This window comes from Salmo trutta, chromosome 26 (assembly GCF_901001165.1).
Source record: "Salmo trutta chromosome 26, fSalTru1.1, whole genome shotgun sequence".
NCBI lineage: Eukaryota > Metazoa > Chordata > Actinopteri > Salmoniformes > Salmonidae > Salmo > Salmo trutta.
This window is the reverse complement of record NC_042982.1, coordinates 28488508-28505824: the sequence shown is the minus strand read 5'-3', so window position 1 is coordinate 28505824 and position 17317 is coordinate 28488508. Positions and strand designations below refer to the sequence as shown.

Here is a 17317-nt window from a genome sequence, read left to right as displayed (position 1 = left end):
TTCTGAAAAGAAAACCCTGGGGCTTATAGACGAGGGTGAAACTGTACAGTACTTTCAGAGAGAAATGTATAATGTTTATAGAACAAACATGAATACGTCATGTAGAATATGTTTGTAATGTTACACCGCATTGAATAAAGCCCCTGGATACAAAGTCCTGTTTTAGTTTAGTTGCACAAAGTTTCTGCACCAACCAGTTGAAACCTGTTCTTTGCAACTGAAGAGCTTTTGTGTTGCTGATGGAATGGAAGAGAAGCTGATCTATAATTGCTGGAGGTGGAATGCTTCTGAAGGCTCCACCCCGAGTCAGGGCAGGGGAACACAGGTCCGCAACGTCTCAGAGTCCCCCTCCCAAAGTGAGCTCCAATCACCCTCCAGCTGACAGAGAACTAGAAGGAGACGCTGCGTTACAGCAATCAGCTCATCCAAGCCATGTTCCCACTGTTGTTCTGTGTGGGTTTCCTGTAATCCCAAAGCAAATACAAGTCCTGTGTTAAAGATAAGGGGACCTGTGGTTTCAAACGACACTTTCCCTAATCACCACCATTCTCATGATGCATATTGTTTTGCCGGACCATATTTTGTGGTCTTGTAGACTACATAGGACTCACTGGATTTTCACGGGGGGAAATGGCAATATTATTCTCACAAACTAGGCTCTCACCCACCTTTCCCAGTGGTGGTGGATACCAGAGTGCTGTGACATTAGATTCAGTCTTTACTGCTGATATGGGGCCTGCAACATACATTTACATTTTAGTAATTTAGCAGACACTCTTATCCAGAGCGACTTACAGTAGTGAATGCATACATTTCATAAATCTTTTCTCCGAACTGGTCCCCTGTGGGAATCGAACCCACAACCCTGGCATTGCAAACACCACGCTCTACCAACTGAGCCACACGGGATCCTTGTCATCCCTGAGCTACCAGTCCAGATAAACAGATTACAGGCCCACACATACACTCTCCCCTACCACTGTCACTCACATCATACACTCTCCCTTACCACTGTCACTCACATCATACACTCTCCCCTACCACTGTCGCTAACATCATACACTCTCCCCTACCACTGTCACTCACATCATACACTCTCCTCTACCACTGTCACTCACATCATACACTCTCCTCTACCACTGTCGCTAACATCATACACTCTCCCCTATGACTGTCACTCACATCATACACTCTCCCCTACCACTGTCACTCACATCATACACTCTCCCCTACCACTGTCACTCACATCATACATTCTCCCCTACCACTGTCACTCACATCATACACTCTCCCCTACCACTGTCACTCACATCATACACTCTCCCCTACCACTGCCACTCACATCATACACTCTCCCCTACCACTGTCACTCCCATCATACACTCTCCTCTACCACTGTCACTCACATCATACACTCTCCTCTACCACTGTCACTCACATCATACACTCTCCCCTACCACTGTCACTCACATCATACACTCTCCCCTACCACTGCCACTCACATCATACACTCTCCCCTACCACTGTCACTCACATCATACACTCTCCCCTACCACTGTCACTCACATCATACACTCTCCCCTACCACTGTCACTCACATCATACACTCTCCCTTACCACTGTCACTCACATCATACACTCTCCCCTACCACTGTCACTCACATCATACACTCTCCCTTACCACTGTCACTCACATCATACACTCTCCCCTACCACTGTCACTCACATCATACACTCTCCCCTACCACTGTCACTCACATCATACATTCTCCCTTACCACTGTCGCTAACATCATACACTCTCCCTTACCACTGTCACTCACATCATACACTCTCCCCTACCACTGTCACTCACATCATACACTCTCCCCTACCACTGTCGCTAACATCATACACTCTCCCCTACCACTGTCACTCACATCATACACTCTCCCCTACCACTGTCGCTAACATTACACTGCGTGCACAATTATTAGGCAAGTGAGTATTCTGATCTTATCATTGTTTCTATTCACATTTTCGAACTCCAAACCATATAAACTTGAATGCTTATTTGATTGAATCATTTTCAGGTGATATGTATTTGTGTAATGAGGGAGGGTGTGGCGAAAGTGAATAACACCTTCTATCAAGGTGTGCATAATTATTAGGCAGCCTCATTACCTCAGGTAAAATGGGCCAAAAAAGAAATTTAACTGACACTGAAAAGCCAAAAATGTAAAATGCCTTTCGAGGACAGTTGCTAACATTCTCTCTGCTCTCCTTTGACTCTGCTTCAAGGGACATGTCCAATCACCACAGAGAAATCTGTGAAGTTGAAGTGCATTTGATCAAACGCAACAGTGCCATTGTGTTTGTTACTGATCGTGATTGTTAGTAGCTGCTGTATTGTGACAGTGCTACAATATAAATAATTGTGTTTCAAGAACAAAATCAATTACCTTAAATGTTTAACATGTTGAAAATATCAAATATTACACTGTTCTAAGCATTGTTGAATCTTAAAAAAATAAATATTTAACCTTTATTTAACTAGGCATGTCAGTTAAGAACACATTCTAATTTTACAAAGACGGCCTACATCTCTCCCTGTCATGTTGGTTTTCTGTTAGATGTGGTTGGCATTTTGTTTTATACTGTATGTCTTCAGACATCCATTCACAGCAGGAACTGTTTCGTTGGGTTTCATCATTAGCTGATGTTACAATCTATAGAAAAGAAGATCACCCAGACAGACACATGTCAGGACCAAGATATGAAGCATCTTGAGACTACTGAGAAGCACCCCATGAGTTTCATTTCATCCCTGACTGTCCTCGAATGCGTCCTCCAGGGAGAGGCTGTGTGACTCAGCCTTTGTGAGGATGTCTTTTAGCAGTAATTTCATCAGTCACCTCGCCACACACTGAAGGACACTGCTGAATACTTCACATGAGTGTCAGGAGTGGAAGAACAGGCTGCAGCGGATCTTTCACACACACACACACACACACACACACACACACACACACACACACACACACACACACACCCACACAGCCAAACATCAACACACGTCACACAGCCAAACATCAACACACACACACACAGCCAGAAATCAACACACACACACACAAGCGAACATCAACCCACGTCACACAGCCGAACATCAACACACACACACACACACACACACACACACACACACACACACACACAAGCGAACATCAACACACGTCACACAGCCGAACATCAGCACACGTCACACAGCCGAACATCAACACACAGAGCTGTGATGCGCGGTATATTCCAGCTAGCAGCACTAGTTTACCAAATAGACTACTTAATAATCCTAGAGAGAGAGTGTGGACGTTTCGAGGCAGAGACAATGATGACTCACCCAGCTGACAGTCTCAGTCTCTGAATAGCAGTGATATGAGTGTGAATAGGAGAGCTCTCCTGCCTCTGAATAGCAGTGATATGAGTGTGAATAGGAGAGCTCTCCTGCCTCTGAATAGCAGTGATATGAGTGTGAATAGGAGAGCTCTCCTGCCTCTGAATAGCAGCGATATGAGTGTGAATAGGAGAGCTCTCCTGCCTCTGAATAGCAGTGATATGAGTGTGAATAGGAGAGCTCTCCTGCCTCTGAATAGCAGTGATATGAGTGTGAATAGGAGAGCTCTCCTGCCTCTGAATAGCAGTGATATGAGTGTGAATAGGAGAGCTCTCCTGCCTCTGAATAGCAGTGATATGAGTGTGAATAGGAGAGCTCTCCTGCCTCTGAATAGCAGTGATATGAGTGTGAATAGGAGAGCTCTCCTGCCTCTGAATAGCAGTGATATGAGTGTGGATAGGAGAGCTCTCCTGCCTCTGAATAGCAGCGATATGAGTGTGAATAGGAGAGCTCTCCTGCCTCTGAATAGCAGCGATATGAATGTGAATAGGAGAGCTCTCCTGCCTCTGAATAGCAGCGATATGAGTGTGAATAGGAGAGCTCTCCTGCCTCTGAATAGCAGTGATATGAGTGTGAATAGGAGAGCTCTCCTGCCTCTCTGAATAGCAGCGATATGAGTGTGAATAGGGGAGCTCTCCTGCCTCTGAATAGCAGCGATATGAGTGTGAATAGGAGAGCTCTCCTGCCTCTGAATAGCAGCGATATGAGTGTGAATAGGAGAGCTCTCCTGCCTCTGAATAGCAGCGATATGAGTGTGAATAGGGGAGCTCTCCTGCCTCTGAATAGCAGCGATATGAGTGTGAATAGGAGAGCTCTCCTGCCTCTGAATAGCAGCGATATGAGTGTGAATAGGAGAGCTCTCCTGCCTCTGAATAGCAGCGATATGAGTGTGAATAGGAGAGCTCTCCTGCCTCTGAATAGCAGTGATATGAGTGTGAATAGGAGAGCTCTCCTGCCTCTGAATAGCAGTGATATGAGTGTGAATAGGAGAGCTCTCCTGCCTCTGAATAGCAGTGATATGAGTGTGAATAGGAGAGCTCTCCTGCCTCTGAATAGCAGCGATATGAGTGTGAATAGGAGAGCTCTCCTGCCTCTCTGAATAGCAGCGATATGAGTGTGGATAGGAGAGCTCTCCTGCCTCTGAATAGCAGCGATATGAGTGTGAATAGGAGAGTTCTCCTGCCTCTGAATAGCAGTGATATGAGTGTGAATAGGAGAGCTCTCCTGCCTCTGAATAGCAGTGATATGAGTGTGAATAGGAGAGCTCTCCTGCCTCTGAATAGCAGCGATATGAGTGTGAATAGGAGAGCTCTCCTGCCTCTGAATAGCAGTGATATGAGTGTGAATAGGAGAGCTCTCCTGCCTCTCTGAATAGCAGTGATATGAGTGTGAATAGGGGAGCTCTCCTGCCTCTGAATAGCAGTGATATGAGTGTGAATAGGAGAGCTCTCCTGCCTCTGAATAGCAGTGATATGAGTGTGAATAGGAGAGCTCTCCTGCCTCTGAATAGCAGTGATATGAGTGTGAATAGGAGAGCTCTCCTGCCTCTGAATAGCAGTGATATGAGTGTGAATAGGAGAGCTCTCCTGCCTCTGAATAGCAGTGATATGAGTGTGAATAGGAGAGCTCTCCTGCCTCTGAATAGCAGTGATATGAGTGTGAATAGGAGAGCTCTCCTGCCTCTGAATAGCAGTGATATGAGTGTGGATAGGAGAGCTCTCCTGCCTCTGAATAGCAGTGATATGAGTGTGGATAGGAGAGCTCTCCTGCCTCTCTGAATAGCCATAGCACAGAGTTTACCTTGATGTCACATATCCATTCAAACACTATCCTCAGATGCTGCATTTTTTTATGGCTCTTTGCTTCGCCAATACAATAGCGGTTTGTGTGCCAGTCAATTCACTGAGGGGAACTGGACAATTACTGGCAAGCTGTTCTAAATGTAACCTCCAGGACCCAGTTTAACAGCTAGGATAATGGAAGGGGGATGAGCGGAGAGGACCAACAGAACAGACAGAGTGATACAAAAGGACAATCATATGCGTTCCAAATGCAGAATGGATTAGAGTGAAACGCATCTGCTGCAAAACCACAGCGGTGAAGGCAAATGTGAAACATCACTCTCCGTCTCACTTTGAAAGTCCCGGGAACGAAAGGGTATTTTATTCTCTCACCATCATGGAAATGGTTTGCCCTTACCCTTGCTGCCATTGTCTGACTATCTAGCTGGATGTTTACAAGTTGTATTCCTAATAGCCGTGACAGTTGTGTTGTTGACCCGGGTGCCCCGTACTCCAATCAAACCAATCACACAGCCAGGGGAGAATAAACAGGCCTTTTCATCCACGTTAAACGATACTAGCACCAGGTAAAACACTTTTAACCTAAGCCTGACCCCACTACGCCTCTCTCTATCTGTCCCTCCCTCCCTCTCTCCAACCTCCAATATCAGTCTCTAGTGAGAGGCAGGTTCCTTGAAACACCCCCAGAGTCCCTGATCTACCAGCTAGTAGCTATGGCCACCAAGCGTGCCCTGTGGGAGGGTTCCTAGTCGCTTCACAACCAGAACTAGAGGAGAGGGACCGCTGACTCCTGAGTGGAGCAGAGAACCCTGGGAATAGTGCTAAGAACTCATGAAGTATGCATGGAGCTGAAGGTCAGAGTCCATACAGCATTCAAATCACTGTGTTCTAAATAGCAGAATTTATTCAAATGAGACACATTTACGTCATTTAGCAGACGCTCTTATCAAGAGCTACTTACAAATTGGTGCATTCACCTTATGATATCCAGTGGAACAACCACTTTACAATAGTACATCTATATATTTTTTTTTTGGGGGGGGGGGGGGCGTCGTGAGGGAGCTTGTTCCACCATTGGGGTGCCAGAGCAGCGAACAGTTTTGACTGGGCTGAGCGGGAACTGTGCTTCCGCAGAGGTAGGGAGCACAATTTGAACATATTGTTTTACATATTGTTTTACAATCATTTATTGGAATGACTCAAATAAAGGAAAAAAAATTATATTGTAGAGCTGTCCGATCCCCTGACGCTAAGCGGCTGACACACAAAACACAGTACAACCACATGTCACACACAGCACACTACTTTGGGACACAAAGTTGTCCGTTAAGCAGAAAGACATGATAGACCTGTTGTTATCAGGCTGCTGCAATTAAGACCATAAACATGGAGTGATGATGCACTCCTGTGTACAGATGTGAACTTGACCCTCTCCAGCATATTTTGGCTCATTATTTAAAAAGAAGATGGAGAACAAGCTATATGATGAAAAATGCCTGAGTTTTGGTGAAGGTACAGCCGACTGGAGTTAGCTACTTATTTTTGTTATATCTGTTAGGTTCTTATTTTTCAGAGTAAATAACTCACGGACACTAGAGAAGCTTTAACCAAGTTTAATTCTTCCCAAAGGTTCTGTACAGCTGTAATTCAGACAACCCAAATTTCTCACATCACAGATATATATATCCCACTTAAGACACTCCTCCTTCTCTCCAATCCTTTCATCTTATGGTTCTACAGGAAAAGAGTAACAGGATACTAAACCCTTATTACTCCCTTCAGGGGATCTGACCTGACCTCCTGACCTCAACCCCTCTTTCACCTAGTCCACAGATGTCCATCTGTCTCCCCTACATTAACACGGTGCTCTCCTCCCATCGGTCCAACACATTCCAAAGCCACTGTGTCTTTCTACAGATCTCACTCCTTAATATACTATGCGTCTGATCTATCATGTCTTTAATATCTCAATGTTCAAAATGTCCAATCCAACATATCGTAAAAATATTATATTGCGATATGCGCTTGTGCCTGTGTGCGTGTGCGTTTGTGTGAGTAAACGGTGAGCTCTTTTGTGTAGATCCAGTGAAAAAAAGGAAAAACAGGCCAGCAGGCTTTAGTGTGGAGCCAGCGCTCTGTCTTTGGAAAGTCCTCTGCTTTAGAGAGAAGCCTCCCCGCTAAAGCCAGATAAGGCCTGGAGATAAGAGGGGGAGATAAATGCAAGCACGCGTCCGGCTCGGCCCACTATCAGCAGTGTTATCGGACCACACAGACTCACTCTGTTTCGTAACCCTTTCCTCCTAGTCAGCCCCCAAAACGCCTGGCCAAATCCCTATCAACACATCACATGATGGGGGAAAGGGATAGAGGGGGAGGCAGGCCAATTAAATTTACAGTGAATAAAACAACCATATAGGGTCAATCTAACAAGGTGTAAGTGTTTGTGCATGCATCTATAGAGGTCTTATATACAGTACCAGTCAACAGTCTGGACACACCTACTCATTCAAGGGTTTTTCTTTATTTTGACTATTTTCTACATTGTAGAATGCTGAAGACATCAAAACTATGAAATAACACATATGGAATCATGTATTAACCAAAAAAGTGTTAATCAAATCAAAATATATTTTCTTCAAAGTAGCCACCCTTTGCCTTGATGACAGCTTTGCACAGTTTTGGGCATTCTCTCAACAAGATTCATGAGGTAGTCACCTGGAATGCATTTCAATTAACTGGTGTGCCTTGTTAAAAGTTCATTTGTGGAAGTTATTTCCTTCTTAATGCGTTTGAGCCAATCAGTTGTGTTGTGACATGGTAGGGGTGGTATACAGAAGATAGCCCTATTTGGTAAAAGATCAAGTCCAAATAAGCAAAGAGAAACGACAGTCCATCATTACTTTAAGACAAAAAAATGGAACGTTTCTTCAAGTGCAGTCGCAAAAAGCATCAAGTGCTATAATGAAACTGGCTCTCATGAGATCTGCCACAGGAAAGGAAGACCCAGAGTTACCAGCCTCAGAAATAGGCAATTAACTGCACCTCAGATTGCAGCCCAAATAAATGCTTCACAGAATTCAAGTAACAGACACATCTCAACATCAACTGTTCAGAGGAGACTGCGTGAATCAGGCCTTCATGGACGAATTGCTGCAAAAACAAAACACTACTAAAGGACACCAATAAGAAGAAGAGACTTCAATGTAACTACAATGTTGCTGATCCATCTTCATTCAATTCTAACTGTTTTAAAGTCACCGATGGCCTCATGGTGAAATCCCAAAGCGGTTTCCTTCCTCTCCGGCAACTGAGTTAGGAAGGACGTCTGTATCTTTGTAATGGCTGGGTGTATTGCTACACCATCCAAAGTGTAATTAATAACTTCACCATGATCAAAGGGATATTCAATGTCTGCTTCTTTTCTTTTTTTTTTACCCATCTACCAATGGTGCCCTTCTTTGCGAGGCATTGGAAAATCTCCCTGGTTTTTGTGGTTGAATCTGTGTTTTAAATTCACTGCTCGACTGAGGGACCTTACAGATAATTGTATGTGTGGGGTGCAGAGATGAGGTAGTCATTAAAATCATGTTAAACACTATTATTGCACAACGAGTGAGTCCATGCAACTTATTATGTGACTCGTTAAGCAAATTTTTACTCCTGAACTTATTTAAGCTTGCCATAACAAAGGGGTTGAATACTTACTGACTCAAGACATTTCAGTTTTTCATTTTTAATGAATTTGTTAAAAAAAATCCAAAAACATAATTCCACTTTGACATTATGGGGTATTGTGTGTAGGTACGTAAGTGGCAAAACAACAAAATGTGGAAAAAGTCAAGGACAGTGAATACTTTCTGAAGGCACTGCCAAAAAATAAATAAATAATCACAACAGTGTCTCGCTAGGGCATTGGGCCACCACGAGCCACCAGAAGAGTTTCAATACGCCTCGGCATAGATTCTACAAGTGTCTGGAACTCTATTGGAGGGATAAAACACCATTCTTTCACGATACATTCCATCATTTGGTGTTTTGTGCGGCTCCAGAGTGTTTAAAGTGTTTCAAGTTTTAATGTCACGTGCACAAGTACAGTGAAATGCTTTTCTTGCAAGCTTTAACCCCAACAATGCAGTAATCAATGCAGTAATCAATAACAAATGTAATACAAAAAATAACAAGGTAGATCAAAAACACAAGAAAAGAAAATAAGAAGAACACGAGAAAGTAAGTAAGCATATTGTATACAGGGTCAGTCAGTTCCAGTACCATATTTACAATGTGCAGGGATACTGGATCCATAGATATGTATTGGGGTAAGGTGACTAGGAATCAGGATATAAGATAAACAGAGTCGCAGCAGCGTATATGATTGTATGTGAGTAAATGTATCTGCCTATTGTGTGTTGGAGTGTCAGTGTGTTTGAGTGTGTAGGGCCTGTGAGTGTGCATAGAAAATAGAAAGGGTGAACTCAGTCTGTGTAGCCATTTTGTTAGCTATTTAGCAGTCTTATGGCTTGGGGATAGAAGCTGTTCAGGGGCCTGTTGGTGTCAGACTTGATACACTGTTACCAATAGCCGTGCGGAAGCAGAGAGAACAGTCTATGGCTTGGGTGGGTGGAGTCTTTTCACGTTTCCCGGGCCTTCCTTTCACACCGCCTGGTAGAGATCCTGGATGGCAGGGAGATCAGCCCCAGTGATGTACAGGACTCGCCACAGCACACTCTGTAGCGCCATGCCATCAAAGGTGGTACTTATTGCCATACCAAGCAGTGATGCAGCCGGTCAAGATGCGCTCAATGGTACAACTGTAGGACTTTTTGAGGATTTGAGGGCCCATGATAAACCTTTTCAACCTCCTCAGGGGGAAGAGGCAATGTCGCGCCTTCTTCACCACTGTGCGTGTGTGTGGACCATTTTAAGTTCTAAGTGATTTGGACACGGAGGAACTTGAAGCTCTCGACCCGCTCCACTGCAGCCCTGTCGATGTGGATGGGGGCGTGCTCGCCGATCAGCTCCTTGGTCTTACTGACGTTGAGGGAGAGGTTGTTGTTCCCGGCACTGCCAGGTCACTGACCTCCTCCCTGTAGGCTCTCATCGTTGCTAGCGATCAAGCCTACCACTGTCGACAGCAAACTTGATGATAGCGTTACAGTCGTGCTTGGCCACGCAGTCGTGGGCGAACAAGGAGTACAAGAGGGGACTAAGCACACTCCCTTGTGGGGCCCCCGTGTTGAGTGTCAGCGTGGTGGAGGTGATGTTCCCTACCCTCACCACCTGGGGTCGGCCCGTCAGGAACTCTAGGATTCAGCTGCAGAGAGGTGTTCAGTCCCAGGGTCCTAAGCTTGGAGGGGACAATGGTGTTGAGCGCAGAGCTGTAGTCAATAAACAGCATTCTCACATAGGTATTCCTCTTATCTAGGTGGGTGAGGGCAGGGTGGAGAGCAATGAAGATTGCGTCGTCTATGGATCTGTTGGGACCGTTTGCAAATTGAAAGTGGATCTAGGGTGTCTGGGAGGATGGAGTTGATGTTTGCCATAATCAGCCTCTCAAGCTCTTCATGGGCAGTAGTCATTGTGGCATGAGATGGTGATCATGTTGGGATTACAGACTGGGACAAGGAGAGGTTGAAAATCACTGTGAATATGCCTGCCAGCTGTTCTGCACATGCTCTGAGAACGCGCCTTGCTCGGCAGGTAGCCTAGTGGTTAGAGCGTTGGACTAGTAACCGAAAGGTTGCAAGATCGAATCCCTGAGCTGACAAGGTAAAAATCTGTTGTTCTGCCCCTGAAGACAGTTAACCCACTGTTCCTAGGCTGTCATTGAAAATAAAAATGTGTTCTTAACTGACTTAACTGACCATGAATCCACTGCATGGAGAATTAAACTATTCTTTCACACACTAACATCCATGGTTCACACACCAATAGATAGCAGGGTAAGTACAACATGAGGGAGGGAGTATGTAGACTGACTTACCTCTGTGTCTGTTAGTTGTTTTGTCAAACATAAGCATGGCGTCCTCCACCTGCAAGACACAAAAAGAGGAAGAGATTAGTCTCAATAAAAACCAACTGAAAGAGACGGAGAGAGAGATGGAGACAGAGATGGAGACAGATGGAGAGGGAAGGAGTGTGATTAAAAGAGAAAGAGAGACAGACAGACAGACATATGGCCGTGTGACATATGTCCCTAGATGTGTTGAGTGAGTAATGACTGCGCTGTGGCGTCACAAGGTCAAGAACATGCTGGACCCTGAGAGAGGCTCAGTGTGTGAGTTTGCAAGGACACGAGTGACAGTGCCAACTCAAGCACAGCAACGGAATCATGATTTGGGAGATAGGTGGACACACATCGGCTTTCGATCTCTCTGTGTCACAGACACACATTCTAGCACATGCCTCATAAAACCACACACACATTCCAAAATATGCCAAAAAAACACACTCTCCCTCTCAGGTGTACCCGAGACCCCGCCCCACCCCCCTTCCACACAGACCACTATAAATACATAAATGTTGTGTAAAGTACAGTCTCCGACTTGCCTACTAAAAACACTTTAGCTGTGTTCGAATACTCATACTAACCGCACTAACCATACTATTTGTGACGTGAATTGAGTATATACAGTTGAAGTCGGAAGTTTACATACACCTTAGCCAAATACATTTAAACTCAGTTTTTCACAATTCCTGTCATTTAATCCTTGTAAAAATTCCCTGTCTTAGGTCAGTTAGGATCACCACTTTATTTTGAGAATGAGAAATGTCAGAATGATAGTAGAGAGAATGATTTATTTCAGCTTTTATTTCTTTCATCACATTCCCAGTGGGTCAGAAGTTTACATACACTCAATTACTATTTGGTAGCATTGCCTTTAAATTGTTTAACTTGGGTCAAACTTTTCGGGTAGCCTTCCACAAGCCTCCCACAATAAATTGGGTGAATTTTGACCCATTCCTCCTGACAGAGCTGGTGTAACTGAGTCAGGTTTGTAGGCCTCCTTGCTCACACGTGCTTTTTCAGTTATGCCCACAATCTATGTGATTGAGGTCAGAGCTTTGTGATGGCCACTCCAATACCTTGACTTTGTTGTCCTTAAGCCATTTTGCCACAACTTTGGAAGTATGCTTGGGGTCATTGTCCATTTGGAAGACCCATTTGCAACCAAGCTTTAACTTCCTGACTGATGTCTTGAGATGTTCCTTCAATATATCCACATCATTTTCCGTCCTCATGACACCATCTATTTTGTGAAGTGCACCAGTCCCTCCTGCAGCAAAGCACTCCCACAACATGATGCTGCCACCCCCGTGCCTCACGGTTGGGATGGTGTTCTTCGGCTTGCAAGCCTCCCCCTTTTTCCTCCAAACATAACGATGGTCATTATAGCCAAACAGTTCTATTTTTGTTTCATTAGAACAGAAGACATTTCTCCAAAAGGTACGATCTTTGTCCCCATGTGCAGTTGCAAACCGTAGTCTGGCTTTTTTATGGCGGTTTTGGAGCGGTGCCTTCTTCCTTGCCTTTCAGGTTATGTTGATATAGGACTCATTTTACTGTGGATATAGATACTTTTGTACCTGGTTCCTCCAGCATCTTCACAAGGTCCTTTGCTGTTGTTCTGGGATTGATTTGCACTTTTTGCACCAAAGTACGTTAATCTCTAGGAGACAGAACATGTCTCCTTCCTGAGCGGTATGACGGCTACGTGGTCCCATGGTGTTTATACTTGCGTAATATTGTTTGTACAGATGAATGTGGTACCTTCAGGCATTTGGAAATTGCTCCCAATGATGAACCAGACTTGTGGAGGTCTACAATTTTTTTTCTGATGTCTTGGCTGATTTATTTTGATTTTCCCATGATGTCAAGCAAAGAGGCACTGAGTTTGAAGGTAGGCCTTGAAATACATCCACAGGTACACCTCCAATTGACTCAAATGATGTCAATTAGCCTATCAGAAGCTTCTAAAGCCATGACATCCTTTTCTGGAATTTTCCAAGCTGTTTAAAGGCACAGTCAACTTAGTGTATGTAAACTTCTTAGCCACTGGAATTGTGATACAGTGAATTAAAAGTGAAATAATCTGTTTGTAAACAATTGTTGGAAAAATTACTTGTTTTATACACAAAGTAGATGTCCTAACCGACTTGCCAAAACTATAGTTTGTCAACAAGAAATTTGTGGAGTGGTTGAAAAACGAATTTTAATGACTCCAACCTAAGTGTATGTAAACTTCCGACTTCAATTGTAGTATACTTATTGGACATAGTATGGATATAGTTAGTATACCAAATGTCCCCGGATGTCATACTAAATTCACCAAAATACAAGCAGTGTACACTATTTCCGTGCTTTTAGCGCCCATAATGCAATTCTTCAGAAAATGGCCGTGGCTTCACGTTTTCAGATTTGAAGAAAATGACGCTAAATATGCAACCGAAGTCCGACGAGAGCGCATTCAAATTCATTGCTTTAACTAATTATGACAAATGTTAAGAAAATGTTGAGCATTACATCAGTATGTACCGGTATGTTACCTAACATTAGGTGGCTACTAATAGATCAAACTTGCCAGGCAGTATATTAACTATCTGCTATCTAACTAACTACCAAGCATTTATTGACTTGATTATTCACATCATTCTTAGCTAAGTGGTATAGTCGTTGCGCGTTTCAATGGGCATTGATAATTCTGGCTATCTACTCCGATTTCAGTGCACTCTAGTCTGAGTGTGTCAGACCGCACAATAACTGATGACTTTACAACACTCAACAGCCGTTGAATATAACCGGTGTCAGTAAACGTTGGTAAAAATAAAGCGTAATTAAATTGTTGCCAGCAGCACAGTTACAGTCACCAACGATCTGGATAACATGTAAACAGCCTAACCAGCTCTGCTTGGGTGAGTAAAATGGTCAGAGTGTTCTCTCATTTGTGTCTGGAAGTAGCTAGCCAAAGTTATCCAGTTAGCTTGGGTGCTTGACTGCCGTTGCCCAACTCATCGGCCAGAGCGTCCAGTGAGCGCCCTGAACGCTCCGAGAGCGAAACACTCTGAATTTACGAACAGACAATCTGACAATGCTCTAGATTTACAAACGCCCAGAGCACACTCTGGCACTCCAGATTGAATTTACAAACACACCAGAAATCGTGAAATGTTTAGCTAGTCATTTGTTATGCTAACAAGCTAGCAAGAGGTTGCATAGCAACAGCATCAACTTCCGGTAGACAGGCAAAGAGCTAGTACGCTCAACTGAAACAATAACTTTTGTTTACAGTATACAAAATGAACTAATAGTATATAGTATATACTCATTAAGTATGTAGTATACAGTATGTTGGTATGGGTATTCGAACACAGCTTATGCTTCAACTCACCCTCCGTACTACCTTCCCTTCCCCAGAAGGCACGCATCAATCTCTCTTCCACTAAGAGCCCTGTTGCTATAAGCCATAATCATATTCATCAGGCTCAATCAGCCACAATGAGGATTCATCTGACTGTCTGTCCCCCTGATGAAGATAGACACTAAACGCCACTACCGCACCGCACACGGAACACAACGGACATACATACAGCCACACTAACATATATTTATGTGACAGTGTAAAAGTGGAGCATTGTGTATTTTCAGGAAGAAGGCGTCCCTGGGACCTGGACCACTGGTGGTGTGGCTGCCTCGCATACAGCTGTTAAGTTAAGAGAGGGAGAGAAATTGCTGGACACAGCAGGATATGTAGGTGGGGGGGTCAGACCTTTAAATGTCGCTGTGGATATGTGGGGGGGGGGGGGTGACGGAGCCCGCCTGGGCAGTGTTCCCCAGTCACTGTTGCTAGGTAACGGTGTGTGTGAGTGAATAAGAGTGTGTGTCTGTGTGTGTATGTGTGTGTGTAATAGTAGAGGTGTAGAGCTGTCCCAGCCAGCAGATGATGGGAGGGGACAGCACCAGAGGCTGCCTCATTTGTAACTGTATGACTGGATAAAGGCCACAGTTGCCAGCACACACACACACACCCTCTCCCCTACTTCTCTACACTGGTGGCTGAGGCTCTGTGTCACCTGTTACCATGTAACAGTATGGTAGGGACTATTACTGCTACACTGCAGCTGGGGAGGTTCTCCTTTTGTTCCCCTTCACCTCTGTCTACCCCTGCTAGGTGCAGTGGTGTAAAGTACTTAAGTGAAAATACTTTAAAGTACTACTTAAGTCATTTTTTGGGGTATCTGTGATTTACTTTACTGTTTATAATTTTGACTACTTTTACTTCACGAAATTCCTTAAGAAAATATTGTACTTTTTACTCCATACATTTTCCTTGACACCCAAAAGTACTCGTTACATTTTGAATGGTTAGCAGGACAGGAAAATGGTCCAATTCACGCACTTATCAACAAAACATCCCTGGTCATCAAATCAAATTGTATTAGTCACATGCGCCGAATACAACAGGTGTAGTAGACCTTAGAGTGAAATGCTTACTTACAAACTCCTAACCAGCAATGCAGTTTAAAATCCCTACTGTCATTCCTACTGATCTGGCGGACTCACTAAACACACATGCTTCGTTTGTAAATTATGTCTGAATGTTGGAGTGTGCCACTGGCTATCCGTAAATGTATTTTGAAAAATAAGAAAATGTTGCCGTCTGGATTGCTTAATATAAAGAATTTGAAATGATTTATACTTTTACTTTTGACACTTAAGTATATTTTTGAAAATTACATTCACTTTTCATACTTAAGTAAGTTTTAAACCAAATAATTTTACTGGGTGACTTTTATTTTTACTTGAGTCATTTTCTATTAAGGTATCTTTAAGTATGACAGTTGGGTACTTTTTCCACCACTAGCAAGAGTGTGTCGCCCTGAATTCATTCAATCAGAAATGAGCCTGACCTTTTACTTGTTAGCCCTGGCGCATGTGTGTGTGTGTGTGTGTGTGTGTGTGTGTGTGTGTGTGTGTGTGTGTGTGTGTGTGTGTGTGTGTGTGTGTGTACACTAGTGATTGCTGTGAGTGTGTACGTGATAGATGGAGTAGTTGTGTGTGTGTGTGTGTGTGTGTGTGTACTAGTGATTGCTGTGTGTGTGTACGTGATAGAATAGTTTTGTGTGTGTGTGTGTGTGTGTGAGAGAGGGGGAGAGAGTTATGAGGCAAGAGCACTGTCCCCAAAGAGGGTGCGAGGTTCAGATTGATGCAAAGCGGCCACTTTAGCAGCCATTTGCACCAAGTAGCATAGTGACGGACATCTCCTAATGCATTCAGATGTGCCGAGGAATTAATTAGCCAGCTCTCACACACACACCCAACCACCCACACAGGGCAACAGCTAAATCACTCTTCTCTGTATGGCCTCTGGCTCCAGTTAAAAGCCCCTGTGTCAGAGTGTTAAACCTGAGCTGGTTGGGCTACGCTGACATTAAACACCATTACAGCTAATTGGTGCAGCCACCGCAGCTTTTACTGTCCGTCCAGCGATCTGCAGAGAGGGCTTAATACAGAGACATAGGCCAGGCACGATGACTAATGTCATCATAATGCCTGCTTTATGACGGCACACAGAGAGTTGCACCTGCCCTGCTGTTGTTTAACTGCTTTCAAATGTAGTGAAGCTACATTTGGAGGTAGGGGGTAGAGCAGTGAGGGGTGGAGGTAGGGGGTAGAGCAGTGAGGGGTGGAGGTAGGGGGGTAGAGCAGTGAGGGGTGGAGGTAGGGGGGTAGAGCAGTGAGGTGGTGGAGGTAGGGGGGTAGAGCAGTGAGGGGTGGAGGTAGGGGGTAGAGCAGTGAGGTGGTGGAGGTAGGGGGGTAGAGCAGTGAGGGGTGGAGGTAGGGGGTAGAGCAGTGAGGGTGGAGGTAGGGGGTAGAGCAGTGAGGGGTGGAGGTAGGGGGTAGAGCAGTGAGGGGTGGAGGTAGGGGGGTAGAGCAGTGAGGGGTGGAGGTAGGGGGTAGAGCAGTGAGGGGTGGAGGTAGGGGGTAGAGCAGTGAGGGGTGGAGGTAGGGGGGTAGAGCAGTGAGGGGTGGAGGTAGGGGGTAGAGCAGTGAGGTGGTGGAGGTAGGGGGGTAGAGCAGTGAGGGG

General features: G+C 44.6%; 1 protein-coding gene across 12 annotated transcripts in view; it reads right to left on the bottom strand.

Moving 5' to 3' along the window:
• Window positions 1–17317, bottom strand: part of LOC115163590 (RNA-binding protein Musashi homolog 2-like) — a 338641-nt gene that overhangs the window by 153292 nt on the left and 168032 nt on the right. For all 12 annotated transcript variants that reach the window (XM_029715600.1, XM_029715603.1, XM_029715604.1 and 9 more), the window contains exon 7: window positions 11215–11263. In XM_029715600.1, coding sequence (XP_029571460.1) covers window positions 11215–11263 — 49 coding nt within the window. The remainder of the gene's footprint in view (window positions 1–11214; window positions 11264–17317) is intronic.